At 42.1% G+C, this 19,233-nt stretch overlaps 1 protein-coding gene across 1 annotated transcript; it reads left to right on the forward strand.

Moving 5' to 3' along the window:
* Positions 1-16,833: 16,833 nt before the first annotated feature.
* LOC147450139 (uncharacterized) lies at positions 16,834-18,979 on the forward strand. The gene is made up of 6 exons (XM_086520417.1): positions 16,834-17,182; positions 17,643-17,713; positions 17,804-17,950; positions 18,185-18,498; positions 18,610-18,736; positions 18,833-18,979. The coding sequence occupies exons 1-6, from the start codon at positions 16,834-16,836 to the stop codon at positions 18,977-18,979; spliced, it is 1,155 nt and encodes a 384-aa protein (XP_086376543.1).
* Positions 18,980-19,233: the final 254 nt, after the last annotated feature.

The raw sequence follows: 19,233 nt of genomic DNA on the forward strand, positions 1-19,233 counted from the left end.
TTTGGGCCGTTCCGGACGCGATGGCGCTGTCCATTTTACCAAATTCCTCACTCTTTTCCTGCTGTTTTTCTGTGTAAGTTTCTCCTATGAGCGCAGTTTCTGCTCCAGTTTGTGATTGTATCTGGCTTATTTTACCCATATTGTGTGAGCTGTTTGCCCCATTGGTGTTGGCCCAAGCTCATTTGTATCTAAACATCAGAAATTCTCCTCTTTTGAGCTGAGTTTTTGGGTGTGTGTGTGTGTGTGTGTGTTTGTGTGGAGTGGGCAAGTGGATAGTCTCTCTCCTCTCACTCCAGAGGTGTGTTCCCTGTCTCGGCCAGGTGTGTTGTGTAAGCCGAGTGGTGCCCCATAGTGTGTGTGTGTATCTTCCCAAGAGTGTGTGTCGGATCGTTATAGAGGCGCTGTGTGTGTTTTCATCCCGCTCACATTCTTTTGGCGCCCCCACGGAGGATCTTCTTCGAGTACCTTCTGCTTCGAGCTTTGAGCTTCGGGATTGCAGGTTGCAGGTTGCAGATTACAGGTTACAGGTTACAGGAACAGGGACAGGGACAGGTACAGGTGATTCACACAGGTACAGGTAGCTGGAGTACAGTGATGTCACTTGCAGTTGTTGTGGGAATGCATCACTTGGCGCCTATTTGAGCGCATTGTCTGTTGGATTGTACGTTACTTGTGGAAACTGCCATTGTACGCCTTTGTGGAGCCATATATGGTTTTATTTGGCAGTCCCAGCCATTTCTGAGACTTGGTCTGGAAGATAGTCATTTCTGAGACTTGACTATACGCGATTTGCATTAGCCTTCGTGTGAGGGTCGATAGCGTGAGGTTTTTATTGAGCTGGGGGATTCTCAAATGTGGAGATCCTTTCGGTGATACAGGTAGCTGGAGCACCCTTTTCGTGACCTCGCCATAGGCTATGTACTAGTGAGTCCTACTTGATGCTCGGGTTCTATTGTTGACAGTTTATGCATACATAGACAGTCTATATTTTGGGTTCCTACTGCTCTACTTCTGGGGAAACTCTGTCGAAATTTTCCCAAGTTATGATGGCTGGTTTTTTGGTATTTTGAGCCATTTATGCTGTTATGCTGCTGAAATTTTGGCAAAATCAGAGGTTGAGTCAGGTGTGCCTTCTTGGGAGCTTCATGGTTGGCTTTAATGGATGATCAAAATGGCCCTCAGTTCACTCCTTTTCATTTAACGCAAAGAATTCAGATTAATGTTCATGTGTCCAGGAAGATCTTTTTCCAGCAGCGCATAGTCTTTATGTTTGGGCCAAGAAGATTGAGAGAGATCCTGGAATGTCCTTTGCCTGTTGTCATTCCGATGATCAACTATGAAAACTCATTTGATGTGCATGTGTTTGTTCTTATCTAAAGTTGAGCTCCATTGAAGTTTCTAGGGATTGGGAAGTGAAAAGTTTTGGGTTCTTGCACGTGTGTTTGAAGGGGTTCTCTAGCCATGGCTTTCTCTTATCCGGAGTTTCATGGAAGAAGTGATGAAGATGTGGAGGACTTTCTGGAAAAGATGGAGGTTGCCTGCATTAGCAACCAGATTCATGACCCTACGCAAATGTTACGCCTTCTCCAAATTTGTTTGAAGAGTGATGCACGAGCTTGGTCCAAAGCATTTGAAGAGGAGTTGCGTATGGCTGATCCACCTATAAGATTGAGTTGGGACAATCTAAGGCATGGATTGGAAGTGGAGTTTGTGAAGATAGAAGACCCTGACAAAGTGTGGCAAGAAGTACAGGCTTTGGTGCAAAAGGAAGGTGAGCCAGTAGATGCGTACATACGTAAGTTTTCATTGGCATGGGAGCGAATGTGCAAGGCTTTAGCACCACAGGTACCCCCGCCTGACATGATGAAGAAGGACAGGTTCTTGGCTGGTCTTTGGGAGAATATACGTTGGAGAGTGGAGCTAAAGAAGCCTAGGACATATGAAGATGCACTAGAGGTAGCAAGGAACAAAGAGTGGAAGCTGAGAAAAATGAGCCAGTTAGGGGTGGAGTCTTTGCCCATGAGAGCTGAATTTCAGCCTATGGACTCTTTACAAGGTCGTATGTCAGGGGTTCATCATGAACCAGTGGTTCCTGTTCCTACTCAGGTTATGCCAGCAGTGGTCACTACAGCAGTGCAAGATGATGGCCTAAGGCAAGACATGAGGCAAGTGGTTGATTTGATGAAGAATCTCAGCCTAAACATGCTAGGTCAAGTGGGAAATAATCGAGGTCGAGGGCGGTTTGCAAATCAGCCAGCAGGTGAAGAAAGACCTAGGAATGGTGCTGGACAAAGTAATAGTAGGTTTTGGAGGCAGATGCCCACATGTTATAATTGTGGAGAGTTGGGTCACATCAGCCCGCAATGTGATAAGCCACCAAGGATGGGGGGAGACATGTATCCATTGCCAAGACAGGTGCTAACTAGGTCAAATGATTATGGCATCGAAATTAAGGGAGACGAAGGAACCAGTGGACTGACCCAGGAGGAAAAAGGGAAGACAAAAGTGCTAAGTGTAGTCACCTTGGAGAAGGCATCAAAGCTAGAGGATACATTAGTGATGCCTATTGGGAAGAGGACCACAGAGGAAAAGGAAGGAAGAAGTGCCCCAGGTCCTAGTAAGAAGAAAGGAAAGAGCCATGAAGGCGAGGATGTCAAGGCCAAGAAGAAAAGGAGAGCTCGTCGAAAGTTTCATGTTTCAGATTTTCCACTAGGGGATGGGCAATTAAGCTATGACTTGAAGGAGGATCTGACGAGCAGGAAGGCAGATGTTACTTTTGGGCAGCTTATAGAGATGGTGCCTAAGCTAAAGCGACAGTGGAAGAGGATGGTTAACCCAATGGAGAAAGAGCCAGAGAGAGGTTCAGTGAAGGTGTTGGCAATGGACGAGCTACCAGACATTTGTCCAATAGTAGATGTGTGGCATAAAAGGAAAAATTTGGGACAAGGTTATGTGGATGGCGGAGCCCAAATATGCGTCATAACACACTCATGCATTGAGAAGATGGGTCTCACAGTGGCTGGGGTGTCAGGTTTTCGGATCAGATTGGCAAACCATCAAAAAGTAAAATGCTTGGGTGTTGTAAAGAGCTTAGAAGTGGAGGCATATGATGCAAAGGCAGTGGTTGATTTTCATGTGATGCCAGCAGGGTTGGGAGCATATCCTATTATACTGGGCAGACCATGGTTACGTGCAGTGGGAGCTGTTCAAGATTGGCGACATGGTACGATTAGCCTCTATGGAAAGACAGGTACCAAGAAGCTTTATAATATGGACACAAGGAAACGATTAGAGGAGCTTTATGAAGATGAGGATGAGTCTAGTGATGAAGACTCTTCCACGGTGACAGATGAGGATAGTGATAGCACTACCAGCAGTGATGAGGATGCTGATGTTGCATTTCTTTTGATGGACAAAGAAATCCAGGAGATTGGTTTAGTCGCATTTGCGAAGGAAGTTGAAAATGAAAGTGAAGGGCCTTATGAAGTGATTGAAGGGCTGATGCAAACCAAGGTTGAGTTGTCAAAGAAGCAGGAATTGATGACACAAATGATCAGTGGAGACCTCTCAGCTATGGAGAAGGATATATATTTGCATATGCTGGCTAGTTTTCCTGATTTGTTCATTACTTCATATGAAGAGATCAGAGGGTTCAAGGGTGAAGAGATGCATATAGAGCTGAAAGAAGGTGCTAAGCCAGTGCGGCAAAGGCTAAGAAGGATGGGTCAAGAGCAAATGGAAGCCTTGCGGGTAGAGGTGGACAAGTTATTGAAGGCAGGGTTCATAGTTCCAGTGGAGACCACAGAATGGGTGAGTCCAGTAGTAGTCAGTCCAAAGAAGGATGGGAAGTGGAGGATTTGTGTAGATTTTAAGCCCTTAAACGCAGCCACAAAGAAGAACCCATATCCTCTTCCATTCATCGATCAGATCTTGGATTCAGTGGCAGGTTATGAGAGGTACAGTGTGTGTGATGGTTTTTCAGGCTATTTTCAATTGAAGATTGCTCTTAAAGACCGCACAAAGACAACTTTTATTACTCCATGGGGCTGCTATTGCTACACAATATTGCCATTTGGGTTGTCAAATGGACCTTCCTTCTATCAAGAGAGAGCAAATTGGGTGTTGGAACCATTCATTGGTAGTTGTGTTAAAGCTTTTATGGATGACTTCTGTGTCTATAGCAGTAGGGCTGAACACCATGAGAAGCTGCAGATGGTATTCGCTAGATATGATGAATGTGGAGGACAACTAAATCCAAAGAAATGTCATCTAGCACAGCCAAGGGTGAAGTTATTGGGCCATATGGTGTCAGAAAATGGCATTGAGGCTGATCCAGATAAGGTGAAGTCTATTATTCTTCTTCCATCACCTATGAGTACGAAGCAATTGGCAACCTTTATACACAAAGTGAAGTACATGGCACGGTTTATTCCATTGTCTTCGCAGCTTCTTTATCCATTACAACAAGTGGCAAAGCATGATCCATTGCAATGGGATGACAAGTGTGAAGAAGTGTTTCAAGAGGTGAAAGAGGTGTTAGGGGGGTTGTCAGCCATGCAGGCTCCTGATTGGGAGAAAGTTTTTTATGTAAATCCATCAGTAGGGGATGATGCCATTGGAGCCATGCTATTGCAAAAGGGGAAGGGCAGCCATTATATGAGGCCAGTGTATTGTGCAAGCCGAGTGAAGTTGGTAGCGGAGAGAAAGTTATCGGAAGTAGAGCTAGTGATGGCTAGTGTAATATTTGCTTGTCGACGATTTCGTCATTACTTGCTACCACGGCCTTTTGTTTTCTTGACAAGTTATGCCTTTTTGCCACAGTTAATTAATGGTATTAACATGTCAAATGTGGTGAAGAAATGGGTAATTGAGCTGCAAGAGTTTGAGTTCTCTTTTCTAGTGGAAGATAGTACAAGGGCTACCCTAGCTGATTTGTTGACCTACAAGGAGAATCCCCTTATTGTTAAGGAAGAGGTGGTGAGAAAGGTAGTTGAAGAAGTGCCACAGATCAGCAATGCACATGTGTTGTTCTTTGATGGTTCATACAGAAAGAGCCATGATGCAGCTTCAGGGGGTATAGCACTTTATGATCCAGAGGGGAAGCTAGTATGCAAGAGAGGGTTCAAATTGGATGCTCATAGTAACAATGAGGCTGAATATGCTACATTGGAAGCCGGATTACACATTTGTTTGAAGCATGGGGTTCGAAGGTTGAGCATAAAAGGTGATGCCTTGTTAGTGGTGAAGCAAGTGTTGGGTGTGTGGAAGAGCAAGAACACCTCATTGAAGGAAATGTGCTTCAGAATTAAAGGCCTGTTAAAAAAGTTTGAAGCATGGAGTATCAGACACATTGAACGTGCTCTAAATGGAGAGGCACATGAAGCAGCTCAAGGCATGATTGGGGAGCTATTTGTGTTGAGGACCACTTTACCTCTTTATCATGGCCGGGAAAGTTTGGCTCAAGAAGAGGAGTTTTTGCTAACAGGAATCATTCCAAAGGAGATTCAGAAGTCTAAGAAGTATGGCTTTGTGCGTAGAGCATACAGGTACAAATTGATTGGTGATGTCTTATACATGAAAGGGGCTGATCTCGTGTTGAGACGTGTACCTTGGCGGGAGGAGCTTTACAGAGTGTTGGAAGAGAATCACGAAGGCGCATGTGGTGGCCATTTTGCTCTAAAGATCACCTTGCATAAGATTTTGCAAGAGGGGTATGTATGGCCTAGTTTGCACAAGGATGTTCACCATTGGTGTAGGTCTTGCAATAGGTGTCAAGCATTTGGGAAGAGAGTGTTGAAGCCAGAGCTACGAAAAACCATTATGGCGTTTGATGTGTTTGAAAAGTGGGGGATTGATGCAATAGGCCCGTTACCTATCACAAGCAGGGGCAAAAGCTATATTTTGACGGCAGTGGACTATCTTTCTAGATGGGCAGAGGCTACAGCAGTAAAACAGATCACTGCAAAGGATGTGGCAAAATTTGTGTATGATGAAATATGTTGCAAGTTTGGGGTGCCATTAGAGCTACTTTCAGATAAGGGGCCAGGATTTAGAGCTAAACTGCTAGACTTCTTATGCACAAAGATGAAGATTAGGCACCAGCATACCACTCCTTATTACCCGCAGTGTAATGGCTTAAATGAAAGGTTCAATGGTGAGTTGGTACAAATTCTTTCTAAAGTGACAGAGCACCAAGGAAAGAATTGGGATTTGGAATTGCCTAGTGCATTATGGGCTTACCGTACTTCGGTGAAGACAGGTACAGGGTTTACTCCATTTCATTTGGTGTATGGAAAGGAAGCACTATTGCCTGTGGAGGTAGAGTTGCCTGCGGTCAAGATGTTAGAGAAGTTGCTTGGGCCGCCTAGTGATGCATTCAAAGAAAGGCTCTTGCAGCTACAAGAGGTCCAGTTGGATAGGATGAGCGCATTGGAACATTATGGGCAGATGCAGGATAAGGCTTTGACAAAGATAAATGAAAAGGTCAAAAGTAAGGGTATCAAGAAACATGACTTGGTTTTGCGCTACAACAGTAAGCTGGACAACACCTTCCAAAAGAAGTTTCAAATTAAGTGGGAAGGCCCTTTCAAGATAGTAGAGTGTTTTCCAAATGGCACATATCAGCTGGCTAACCTGGATGGTGTTCTACATAAGTCAAGGGTAAATGGATTGCGTCTTAAATTGTATCATGCTAGATTGATGATGGTGGAGCAAGATGAACTGTCTGTGGAGCAAGCAATGTTGGTGAAGGATGAGGAGACATGTGATGCGGCGAGTCTCATATCGCTCTTTGCTGCTGCTGATCATGAATGATCTAGCAGGCTAGGGGATGGGCAAATTATGTCAGGAGTTTTTTGGAGCAAGGGATTGTGCATATGTACATACCCATGCATGGTGCATCAAATAAAGTATTGCCCATTTTCCTTAGCCAGGTGGTTATGTGGGGCCCACATGTGTACAGGTAGGACAACATGTACATAGTGCAGCGATTTTCACTATTACCAGTACCAGTGTGTTTTTTATACAATAATGAGGAGTTGGTAGCGCGTAAAACTTCTCGAGGAAGCTATCCGCTGGCCGACGACGTGAGGTCAGCAGGTGCGTCAGATGGCATCTAGTGGCGTCAGGAGGGCGAACGAGGTCAATATTTGCACGCGGATGAGGACGGACACAACGTGGGTGTTTTCTTGTGAGAATTATGCAGAAAGGTCATCATGAGGACCTTTTTTTGGGGCCACTTCACGTGGTGGCGAGATGCATTATTGGAAAAAAGCTGAGTGCCAGGTGTGCGAATGATGCAAAAAGGTGACAACTATGCACTGCGAGGTCAGTTTTTGGCCTGTTCGGGGTCCGTTTGAGGTCATCTAAAAGGCCAAGGGTGCCCAACTAATAAGGCTAAGTGTGGAAACTGAAAAAACTGAGAGAAGACCAGAAAAAACGTGGAGAAGAGAGGAGGAACAGCCGCAGGTGTGTTTTTGCTCATTTTGGAGCCTGTTTTGGCCGTAAACTGCTCATCCGAGGTCGGATTTGAGCACTTTGACATTGTAGACTGGGGTTTTGGGCCGTTCCGGACGCGATGGCGCTGTCCATTTTACCAAATTCCTCACTCTTTTCCTGCTGTTTTTCTGTGTAAGTTTCTCCTATGAGCGCAGTTTCTGCTCCAGTTTGTGATTGTATCTGGCTTATTTTACCCATATTGTGTGAGCTGTTTGCCCCATTGGTGTTGGCCCAAGCTCATTTGTATCTAAACATCAGAAATTCTCCTCTTTTGAGCTGAGTTTTTGGGTGTGTGTGTGTGTGTGTGTGTGTTTGTGTGGAGTGGGCAAGTGGATAGTCTCTCTCCTCTCACTCCAGAGGTGTGTTCCCTGTCTCGGCCAGGTGTGTTGTGTAAGCCGAGTGGTGCCCCATAGTGTGTGTGTGTATCTTCCCAAGAGTGTGTGTCGGATCGTTATAGAGGCGCTGTGTGTGTTTTCATCCCGCTCACAACGGGGACAAACCAATCAGCCTTGTGCATTAGAGCATATTAAATACCCTTGGTATGCGGTTTGTAGAAATGACTGCTCTGGGGCCATTTCCAATATTTCCACTCAAAATTGGATTAGTAGAGAGGAACCAAGAGATTGTCCAACCCTTCCACAACTCTATTGACCAGTAGTCTCTCAGTGTCATTTAGGTGAAACTAAGAAGCCAATTGGTCTGTCTCTTTCTAGCACTTACTATTGATGTCCCAAAATTGGGTCAATCATTAGAGACCTTTGATATTCACCTTTCTAGCAATCTCTCTCCAATAAGGATTTTTCAATAATACTCCATTAGCTTTAGACAACCAAGGAAACTAGTGTGTTATGGAGTTGTGAAAGAATCTGGTTGTCTCTCCCCACTCTAGTGCTTCCATTGCTGTGTTGCACTTACATATTAGCTCGCCCATTGTGCCACCAAGTCTCAAGCTGTACCACTGAGGGGCTAGGAGTTTGTTGTGAACCTCTATTCCTTTCCACTACCCACATTTACATGATCCCTTACATTGCCTTCACTAGCCCGCCGCTCCTCAAAATAGCCAAGTGTAATTGTAAAAAGTAAACCAGTGAAAGATTCCTATGGAAAACTTGTGCTTGACAAACATGATAAGGTAAAAAATATTATGTATGTTTTTTTTTTAATTTTATTTTGATTTTTCTATTCCAATATCTTCAAAGAGAAGTACACATACTCTATGTTGTCTAATTAGGGCTTGGAATCCTATTTTCAGTGGATTTTCATACTCCTCCACATGTCCACATATTTATCAATTTATTAATTTTTTAACCGTCAGTCTTATAGGGGGATGTTGGAGTAGGAACTCCCATGATAGTGGGGTAGATCCCCTAAAGCATGTAGAGCTTGTACCATCAGTTGAGTGGTTGGAAATTTGTATGTTTAAGATGAGTTGTTGCAAGAAGAAGTTTATTTTTGTATGTCAAGTCTCTCTCTCCTTTTATTCTCCTACTACTTATGGTCACTTCCTCTCCATCTAGTCTCCTCTTGTTTCTCTTTTTGAAGATCTAGTGGCAGCAGAGGAAGATGTTGTTAATCCCTTGACAAGCTTGACGTGGTATTTTGTTGCTTGTATTAGCTCTAATTATTCTTTTCTAGCAAGAAGAATTCCATCATGCCCCCAAATTGATATGTTTTGGATGTTTACATTGGTTCTCTATTGATGTATCTTTAATATCTATTTGATTCTTCATGCTATCTTTGACCAAGGAGTCCAATAGATATCTTGCAAAGTCATAGTAGACTATCCGATCTTCTAAGAGAGCTCCTACCATTGTTGTATTTAGAGGCCTTAGTGTCCTTGTATATCAGATCTAATTTGGCACTTGGAAGTGTTGCAGTGTGATCCTCAAAGGAAGCTCAATCTGTTCTAAAGTGAGATTCTAGCCCATCAATTTTATGCAGGTTATATCATTGTCAAGAGGTAAGGTTTGGTCAGCCAAGTCGTATGTGCCCTCAAGGATGCTCAAGGCTTCCTTGATGAGCTCTTTGGTGATTTCACTATCACAACTCTCTATCCCTTGTAGTAATGATGGCTTGACCATGAAACTAAATTTTTTACATTAACTCATGGGCTCAGACAATGTCACCAGTGCTTAATCATAGATAATAGCAAGTTGAAGTTGTCTCTCATAAGTAGAGTAATTTTGTTGATATTTATCCAACCTGAAGTAATGCTCTATCACTAGCATCAATTTTTAATATAAAAGGTTTGTAAGGATCTACAATTCCTAGCATGAGAGTAATGACTATTGTCACTTTAATCTTATCAAGCTGCATTGCTAGTCCTCACCCCAAAGCACATCCTTCAGCTTTTACTTGGTCTACCATAGAAATTCTATCTTAGCTTACTCCTTGATTAATTCCTGATAATAGCCAGATTATCCTCTGAATTGATGGAAAAAGGCCACTTGAAAATGTCTTCAAGCATGGCCTAATCCATTTGGAGACCTTGATTATAAATAATATGTGCAAGATAATGTAGTTTGGTTTCCAAAAACTCATTCTTTTTCTCCTTTTCATAAAGGTTGTGTTCATAAAACTTGGCAAAGATGTCATTGATCATCTTGATTCCTTGTACAACATCAATGCCATGTTGCAGCAAATGCTTAGGTATAAATCTAGTCAATAAGTCCTCCAAGCAAACACCTTTAGATTCATTAAGCAACTATTGATCCGTTGATAGGATAGCCGCACGGAACAAGGGGGGGAGGGGGGGGGGGGGGGGGGGGGGGGGGGGGGGGGGGAGAGGTAAGGGGAATACAAGGTTGAGGAATGAATTTCATTATGTTTAGAGATTTCTTTAACACTAACATCTATCGGAAAAAAAGAGACAACACATATTAAAAAAACACATCCTCTATTTGATTCATTTTGCTCAAATAAAATAAGAATTTGAGTGGTGAAGTTGGAACATTTTATTCTCCCATTAATAGCACATGTGTACCATTAGCCATGAATGAGAATGACTTATGCCGGTAGCCACAATGCAATGAAGGTCTAAAATTATGTCTACAAATTGTATATTCATGTCATAGATATCAAAGTCCACTTTGTGCCCTTGCACCTCAAGAGAAACATGCTTGACTCTTCCATGCCCCACACACATCTTTGTCATCACCACCTATCAAGTAGGTACCATAAGTGTGTAAATCAAGTATCTAGGCTAATCATAATCTCTTAATCATAAGTTCAAGAGACATGGGTAGCCTCATCGTCCAAATGAGCACTCAAACTCAATGACATAGGATGGTATGACACATTCCTATTGGAAATACAGCTTAAAGAATGCATACAAAGATGGAGAAGATGAAGGAGAAGCTCAAAAGAACACAACAAATGAAGTAGTATTTACTAAGTGTACTAATATAAACATAATCATTACCCTAGAGTGATGGGCATATATACAAGTTGGGGAAACAGAACTATTTGAATAGGAAAAGAAGTACCTCAACAATGTCATGTTGTTTCTTGGGCATGGTGTGAAAATAAATTTTAGTACATATGTAGAGTTTTATCTACTTTATGTTTTATTTTGGATTTCAATAAAGGCAAGGTTATCCTGAAATATATGGAATTTGATGTACTGAAGGATATTTGTCAAGTCTGTAATCAATGAGAAGCATCCTATATTGTTGGTACACTTAAGTGCAAGATGTGCTTGCCAGATGCGACACAAAGAACATACATTTTTGCTAATAATATAACCAAAAGGATGGATTTTTGTTACCATATACATGTGGTAGTAATGTGTGTGAACACACTAGGACCGCCGGGGCATTTTTTCCCTCTTTAGGAGGTTTTTTGCCCCGAGCATTGTATATACGCCCATCACTCTAGGGCTATCTATCTTTCCATTGCATACTAAGTAACACACTCTCTATTGTGTGCCTTGAGCTTCCTTTGTCTTCTCCAAGCTGTGTGCGTTTCTCTGCAACCCTAATTCCAACAATTGGTATCAGAGCAGGTTACATCCTCCCGAGCTTAGTCGCCAGCTGCTTCAGCACAAGCCTGCTCACTTTCTCCGATGAGCGTTCGCAGGTCGACAAATATTTCGGGTGAACTCGTAGAGCACAGTCTGCTCAAATTTTTGATTTGGGCTCATTTCGACCTCCGTTTCCACTATAGGCAGGACTACACAGGCTATTTTGTCATTTTGTGCAAAAAAAAAATCAGTGCCATTTTGTGCATAACATGTGCCTTATAGTCTTCTACGGTTTGTGCTATATAGCACGTGTTGTGCCCGCTTTGTTTCTCCTATTTTTGGGCAGTTTTCACATCAGTTGCAGCATTTACCATGGCTAACAGCAACAGAGATGTGTTCAAGATGTGTGGGCTTATATGATGCAACACGTTCTTGTGTCAAGGGCGTCTGGAATATTGTGCAGGGCATTGATGTACGTCCTGGTTCTGAGGATGTAGGCGATGTTGAAGATGTTGCAGATCTTGCTGCAAGGATTGCTGCTATTAGAGTTGTTTTTCCTACGGTAGAACAAGCTCGTTGGGATGTAAAGGATGCGCATGCTCATGCATTGATTGCGTTTTCTGTGAAGTGCACCATTGTTCCTCACATCCGTTCAGTAAAATCTGCAAAATAGGCTTGGGATATTCTAGCAGGTCTTTATGCAAGCCGCCATGAGGCTAAAATTGCTTTGTTGCGTAAAGAGCTGGAGTCAAAGATTATGCATGAGGAAGATGATATGGACACTTTTCTTACTGGTGTCAAGGATATCAATGAGCAACTTATTTCTTCACGTGAAGTCATTTCAAACAGTTCCCTTGTGCAGACTGTTCTTGATGCCTTACCAGATTCTTACCAGACTTTTGCTAGTACTTGGAGACTCATGACCCAAGGAAATCCAGAAGTTGTCAACTTTGATGCATTATGCACATTGCTATTGCAAGAGTCACTTTCCAGAAAAAACAGGACTAGAAAGCGGTGCAGTTGAACAAGCTTTTATTGCTTCTCAAAGAAAGGGTGGTAACAACAATGCAGCCACTTCTTATGGTTCTGCTGCAAGTGGAAAAACTTATGTTCCCAATGCTTCTGCTGGCAGCACTTCGTCTGGTAATTATGGTGATAAGGGAAAAAAGAAGATGCGTTGTCATTATTGTAAATCTAATGATCACTTGATCAAGTGATGTCCTAAGTTGAAGGCCAAAGAGGCTAAGAAGAAAGAGGGTGGGTCCACTGCAAATGCTGGTTCCACGACAAATGCAGCCATTGTTGAGTCTTCTGTAGAAGGAGACTGTAATGCTGATATTGATGCAGAATGGACTTTTAGTGCAGAGTGCACTTACAATCCTGTTGTCCATGATGCATGCTTGTCAGTTGTTTGCTGCAGATTCACATGTGTGGTATTTCGACAGTGGTGCTACAAAGCACATTACCTCACATCGTGAATTGCTCACCTCTCTCGAGTTTGTCCCTCATGGGAATTCAGTCACTTGTGCCAACAATGCCTCTTATCCGGTTCAGGGAGTTGGAAAGATTGTGCTTACTGCTGCTAATGGCAGTTCTTTCACACATGTTGATGCACTTTATGTACCTGGGATCAAGAAGAATCTCTTGTCTATATCCGCACTTGCTAGACTTGGACTTGTAGTCAAATTTGTGGATGACAGATGTACAGTTCATGATCTTAGTTTTGGTGATGATATTGTTGCTTCTGGCTTTTTGTGCCGTGGGTTGTATAAGCTCACTTTGTATGACAAGTGTGGACAAAATTTTGCAAATGCTGTTGCAGATTCAAGGGCTATTTCAGATGCAAAACTTTGGCATGCACGTTTTGGTCATCTGAATTTTTCCAGTTTGTTGCATTTGCAGAAATCTGATATAGGTGCTTCTTTGCCGCCTCTTGAAGCACCTGTCAAACATGTTTTTGAACGCTATATTTTAGGTAAGATGCAACGTTCTAAGTTTCCAAAGGATGGTTCAATTCGGGCCACATGCAGGTTGCAGCTTGTGCATAGTGATGTTTGTGGGCCCATGTAAAGTCCATCCTTGGGCAATTACCTATACTTCGTGACTTTCATTGATGATTACTCCAGGCATGCATGGGTATTTCCACTTAAAGCGAAGTCCGAAGTTTTTATGTGATTCAAAAATTTCTGGCTATGGGTGAAAATGTCTCGAAATGTACTATGGGCACCCTCCATTCCGATCGAGGGGGGGAGTATATGTCTCATGAATTTAATGCATTTATGGCTAGTCGTGGGATAAAACGCCAATGTACAGTGCCTTATATACCTCAGCAAAATGGTGTTGCTGAGAGGAAAAACAGGTCACTGACGGAAATGGCACGATGTATGGTCAAAAGTCAAGCTTTGCCGCATTCTTTTTGGCTTGAGGCCATCATGTGTGCCACTTATGTACTTAACAGGTGTCCTACGAAAGTTTTGCAGTCTATTACTCCATATGAAGCATGGCATGATAGAAAGCCTTCTATTGAGCACATGCGCGTTTTTGGCTGTTTGGCATATGCTTTGGTGCCACAAACATAGCGCAAAAAATTGGATGATAAGGCTGTCAAATGTATTTTTGTTGGTTATAGTGCTGAAAGCAAAGGTTATAGGTTATATCATCCACAAACAAAGCATATTCTGGTTTCACGGGATGTAGTGTTTGTGGAAGATTTTGTTCAGCCCTTGCTGTCATGTACTAGAGACAGTAATGTAAGCTCACAGGACATTTATGACACTTTGTTGCCTCTTTTCTCTGGTGGAAATACGAATGTAATTTCCAATGAGGCAAATGTACAGTCTATGGGGTTTTTTGAAAATGTTGCAGATCAGCCTATTACTGATGCAGATGTACATGATGTACTTGATGAGGAAAGGGCTAAAAATTAGTAGGCTAGAGGTATGCCAAAATGGCTGGTGCACACTTTGCATGATAGTAAATTGGATGCACCTTTGTCTAGTCGTACTCGTTCAAGCACTCGCCATGCATCTTATGCATCAGATTTTTATGCTTTGGCTGTGTCTAGCTTACATGACGTTGAGGAGCCTCTGTCTTTTGATGAAACACAGAATTCAGAAAATTGGATGGCTGCCATGCAATCAGAATATGATGCACTTATAGAAAATGACACATGGACTTTATGTGATTTGCCTCCTGGAAAAAAGGCCGGATGGTGAGATCGATCGCCATAAGGCTCAACTAGTTGCAAAGGGTTATGCACATAAAAAAAGGAATAGATTATGAAGAGACTTTTGCTCCCACCTATCGTATTACTACTGTGCATTTTCTGTGTGCATTGGCAACTCATTTTGGTTGGGATGTACATCAATCAGACATTGTTACTGCTTTCTTGAATGGTGACATATTTGAGGAAGTTTATCTAATGTAGCCTCGCGGTTTTGTCATAAAAGGACAAGAGGACAAAGTGTGCAAATGTAAGGAGGCTTTGTATGGGTTGAATCAATCTCCTCGTGCTTGGTATGAGAAAGCTGACACTCATTTGGTTAACCGAGGCTTTCATAACAGTCCAGCAGAAAGCACATTGTATGTGAAGAGTGAGGGTGATGTACTTCTCATCGTGGTTCTTTATGTCGATGATTTGATGATCACTGGACCAAATGAGAGACATATTGCTGAATTTAAGGCTGATTTGAATGCTACTTTCAAGATGAAAGATTTGGGGCTGTTGCATCATTACTTGGCTATACAGTTTAAGCAGTGTGATGGTGGTATTTCCTTGTGTCAGAAAAGTTGCATAGAAGTTTGGACTTGAGGATTGCAAACCTATTGCCACTCCCATGGAAACAAGTTTGAAGTTGAGTCTACATGATGCTGGCGATCCTGCTGATGTCACTCTTTACCAAACTGTTGTTGGCTGCCTCATTTATGTATGCAACACGAGGCCAGATATTCAATTTGCAGTCTCATAGGTCAGCAAATTTATGCATAGCTCAGGGTCTAATCATTGGCAGGCTGTTAAGAGGATTTTCTGCTACCTTAGTGGCGCTTTACATCTTGGCTTGTTTTATCCCAAGGGGGGATCATTGCCGCCAAACTTACATGCTTTTTTGGACTCGTATTGGGCTGGTTGTTTTGACATGCGAGTGTCCACAAGTGGTTTTTGTTACATGCTTGGCAGTTCATGTATATCATGGTTGAGCAAGAAGCAACCTACTATGTCCACTTCGAGTTGTGAGGCTGAGTACAGGGCAGTCTTCACAGCTACGGTTGAGTGTGTATGGCTCAGACGCCTTATGGCTGATTTGGGTGTTGGATAGGACACTGCCAACACTATCTACACTGACAGTCAGAGCGCATTGGCAGTTGCGAGGAACCCAGTTTTTCATGCTCGCACAAAGCACATTAAGGTGCATTACCACTATGTCAGGGAGAGGCTCTCAGCAGGAGAGATTAGCTTGGCTTATGTGCCAACACAGGACAACCTTGCAGATCTTTTCACAAAGGCATTGTTGTGAGAAGCTTGAATCTTTCCACAAAGATTTGGGCTTACTCCCCTTTGTGGACTGATCATGTCCTCAGGGAATGGCACTTCCCTTTACTCATGTGCCAGCTCTCGTTCACCGCATCACTCCGGGGGGGATTTGTTACCATATACATGTGGTAGTGATGTGTGTGAACACACTAGGACAGTCGAGACATTTTTTCCCTCTTTAGGAGGTTTTTTCCCCCAAGCATTGTATATACACCCATCACTCTAGGGCTATCTATCTTTCCATTTCATACTAACACACTCTCTATTGTGTGCTTTGAGCTTCCTTTGTCTTCTCCAAGCTGTGTGCGTTTCTCTGCAACCCTAGTTCATACAAGTTTGTCTTTGTGATTGAGTCGAATGTATCTGAGCTCCAATCAGATCTAGAACAGGCTTAGTTATGTTGTTGGTCATCCTTGCTTATGCTAGTTGGGAAAAGCCGGGTGTTGGAGGAATTATCTTGTAGGACTCGGCGTGCCAAGGTTTTTAACAAAAGCACATGCCATCAACTTCCTCCACCCATCCTTGTTATCAAAATTAATTGGCATGGTGGATGTTATGAAAGCATGGTTGTGGTGTAGTGCATTGCAACTATCTTTGGTCGGGAAAACCCATGATCGAGAGAAGTGGTGGCTTTGGAGAAGTTGATTAAGGGTGGCATGTGGAGATGATGGAGATAGTGGGATGGAGGAGCATAGTCCTAGATATATAGAGCCTAGAAATGATACTGCACATCCCATTATGCATTAAAAAATGTACCATTTTCTATGACAAATGGTAAATTGAAGTACTTGGCTGATGTACTGCATGTACATAATGTCTCAAAGAATTTGGTTTGTGTTGGGCAATGATTGAGCAAGGCTTTCATGTTAGGTTTAGCTGTGATGTTCTCTATGTCATCAAAGAGAATAAGAAGAATGTAAGATTGGTTGTACAAGAAAATAAATTGGACAGAATGTTTAATGTGGATGTAGTTGTGCCCAAGGTGAATGTTGTCATGTTTGCACAAGGTGCAGGAGTTGTTGTAGATTTTGAGATTTGGCACAAGCATATTGGTCCTGTAGATTTGCAAAGACTAAATAAAATGGAAACAAAAGAGATGGTTGTAGGTTTGCTAGCATTTAAATCTGATGAAATGAAAAAAAATTGTAAAGCTTGTCAATTTGGAAAGCATCCTTTCCTGACGATGATAAGATGTAAGCAAGCATGTGTTGGAACTAGCACATACACATGTATGGAGTCAGGCAAAGACTATGTCTATGGGTGGATGTAGGCACTATGTGAGCTTCATTGATGACCATACAAGGAAGGTATGGGTCTATTTCATGAAGCCAAAAAGTGATGCGTTTACACACTTTCAAAATTCCAAAGCAATGGTTGAAAATTAGACTGGGAAACATGTGAAGTCCTTGAGGTCTGATGGAGGGGGATACTACTTCTCTAATAAGTTCAATGGTTTTCTAACAAGGCATGAAATTTAGAGGCAATTTTCATGCAGGTTCACTTCTCAGTAAAATAGTGTTCCTGAGCGAAAGAATATGCACATAACATAAGTTTCTAAAGTGCTGATGCATGAGAAGAACATGCCTCATTGTTATTGGGTTGAGGCTATTGCTATATTTGTTTACATTATGAAAAGGACCCCTACTATTGTAGTGCATGATATGACACTAGAAGAGAAGTTTTGTGATGAAAAACTGGATGTTTTAAATGTTCAATTTTTGGACGTATTGCTATGTGCATGTGTTGGATGAGCTCATAAGTAGTTTGACTTGAAAGCTGAAAAATGTGTGTTCATTGAATATTTCCTTGAGCAGAAAGGGTATAAGTGTTACAATCCTATCACATTTGAGTTTAAGATGAGAAAATATGTTGTTTTGTATGAAATGGCAAGTTGGTACGCTGATCTGAAGGATGGTGTAGGGATTGATGTAAGAGAGCATGTGGTTGCAAAAAATACAAGTGTAATTATAGGTTTTGAGTGGGTTGCAAGGGTCACCTAGTGCATATCATGGTGAGAAGTCATGGAGTGGTAGTTTATGTGAAAGAGTGAGCCCTGCTATCTCTTCAAATGTATCAAGAAAAGGAAAGGAAAAAGTTGATGATGCCTTAAGCTACCAAATTTGAGTGTAGGTCATGATGATGGTAACAACATTGGTTTTGAGCAGAGTTTGGCATACCCTCTGTGAAGAGTCTAGGTGCAAGGTGGGATGCAAGAAGGGAATAAAACACATCGAAGTGATCCTGGACCATGCACATATGAGAGAGAAAGAAATCGCGTGCAGAGATTGACTTATAACAATTATGTGGCTCGTCATTGTGAAAATATGGCAAAGATTATAGAGGAAGTAGAACCCACTTGTTTTGAGAATGGTGCTATGGTGGATGAGGAGAAGGTTTCCCTTGATGCAAATGGAGCATGGAAGTTTGTGCCACTACCAAAGGGGAAGAAGAAAATTGGATGCAAGTGGGTCTTCAAGATAAAGAACAATGCTGATGGCAATGTGAGTAGGTACATTGGCAAGGCTTGTGGCCAAGGTTTATGCAAAAATTTAAGGCATTGATTATGAGGATAAGTTCAGCCTAGTAGCTAAGATGGCTATCATTCATGTGTTTATTGTAGTGGCTACAAGTTTAGGATGGGTGTCGAAACAAAAGGATGTAAAGAATGCTTTCTTGAATGCAACTTGGATGAGATTATCTTTATGGAGCAGCCACATGGCTATGTGAATATGAGGCTACGTGATCTTGTATGTAGGTTAAAGAAATCATTATATGGGCTAAAGTAGGCACATAGAGCTTGGTATGAGAGGATTGTGGAATTCCTCATCTCTTTGGGTTTTTAGATGTCTTCATTGCATGTGCAAAAGAATGAAGGAAGAATTGTTGTGATATACATCTATGTGGATGGCTTGATTGTTGGAGGTGATAATGTGGCTAAAGTAGAGGGTGTACAAGCCCTACTTATGCAAGAATTTGAGATAAAAGATTAAGAATGTTTGCATTACTTTTTGGGCATTAAGAATATTTTCACATAAGAGGGTGTATGGCTATTATAAAGGCAATATGCTTTGGACATGTTGACAAAGTATGGTATGTATGATTGTCCTATTGAGTATTTTCATGTACTTGACTATCTCACATCCAGATTTGAGTTACACAGCTAGTTTGGTGAGTCAGTTTATGTCGTGTCCCAGGAATCCACACTTGGATGTAGTTAGTTGCACATTTCACTATGTGAGTGCAT

Source organism: Adiantum capillus-veneris, chromosome 9, assembly GCF_014529385.1.
Source record: "Adiantum capillus-veneris isolate H3 chromosome 9, ASM1452938v2, whole genome shotgun sequence".
In the NCBI taxonomy this organism is placed as follows: domain Eukaryota; kingdom Viridiplantae; phylum Streptophyta; class Polypodiopsida; order Polypodiales; family Pteridaceae; genus Adiantum; species Adiantum capillus-veneris.

Coding starts and splice junctions, on each gene's coding strand:
- LOC147450139 (XM_086520417.1), top strand. CDS start 16,834: ATGATTGAGCAAGGCTTTCATGTTAGGTTTAGCTGTGATGTTCTCTAT. Junction 17,183..17,642: donor TTTCCTGACGATGATAAGAT/GTAAGCAAGCAT, acceptor CTACTATTGTAG/TGCATGATATGACACTAGAA. Junction 17,714..17,803: donor TAAATGTTCAATTTTTGGAC/GTATTGCTATGT, acceptor TTCCTTGAGCAG/AAAGGGTATAAGTGTTACAA.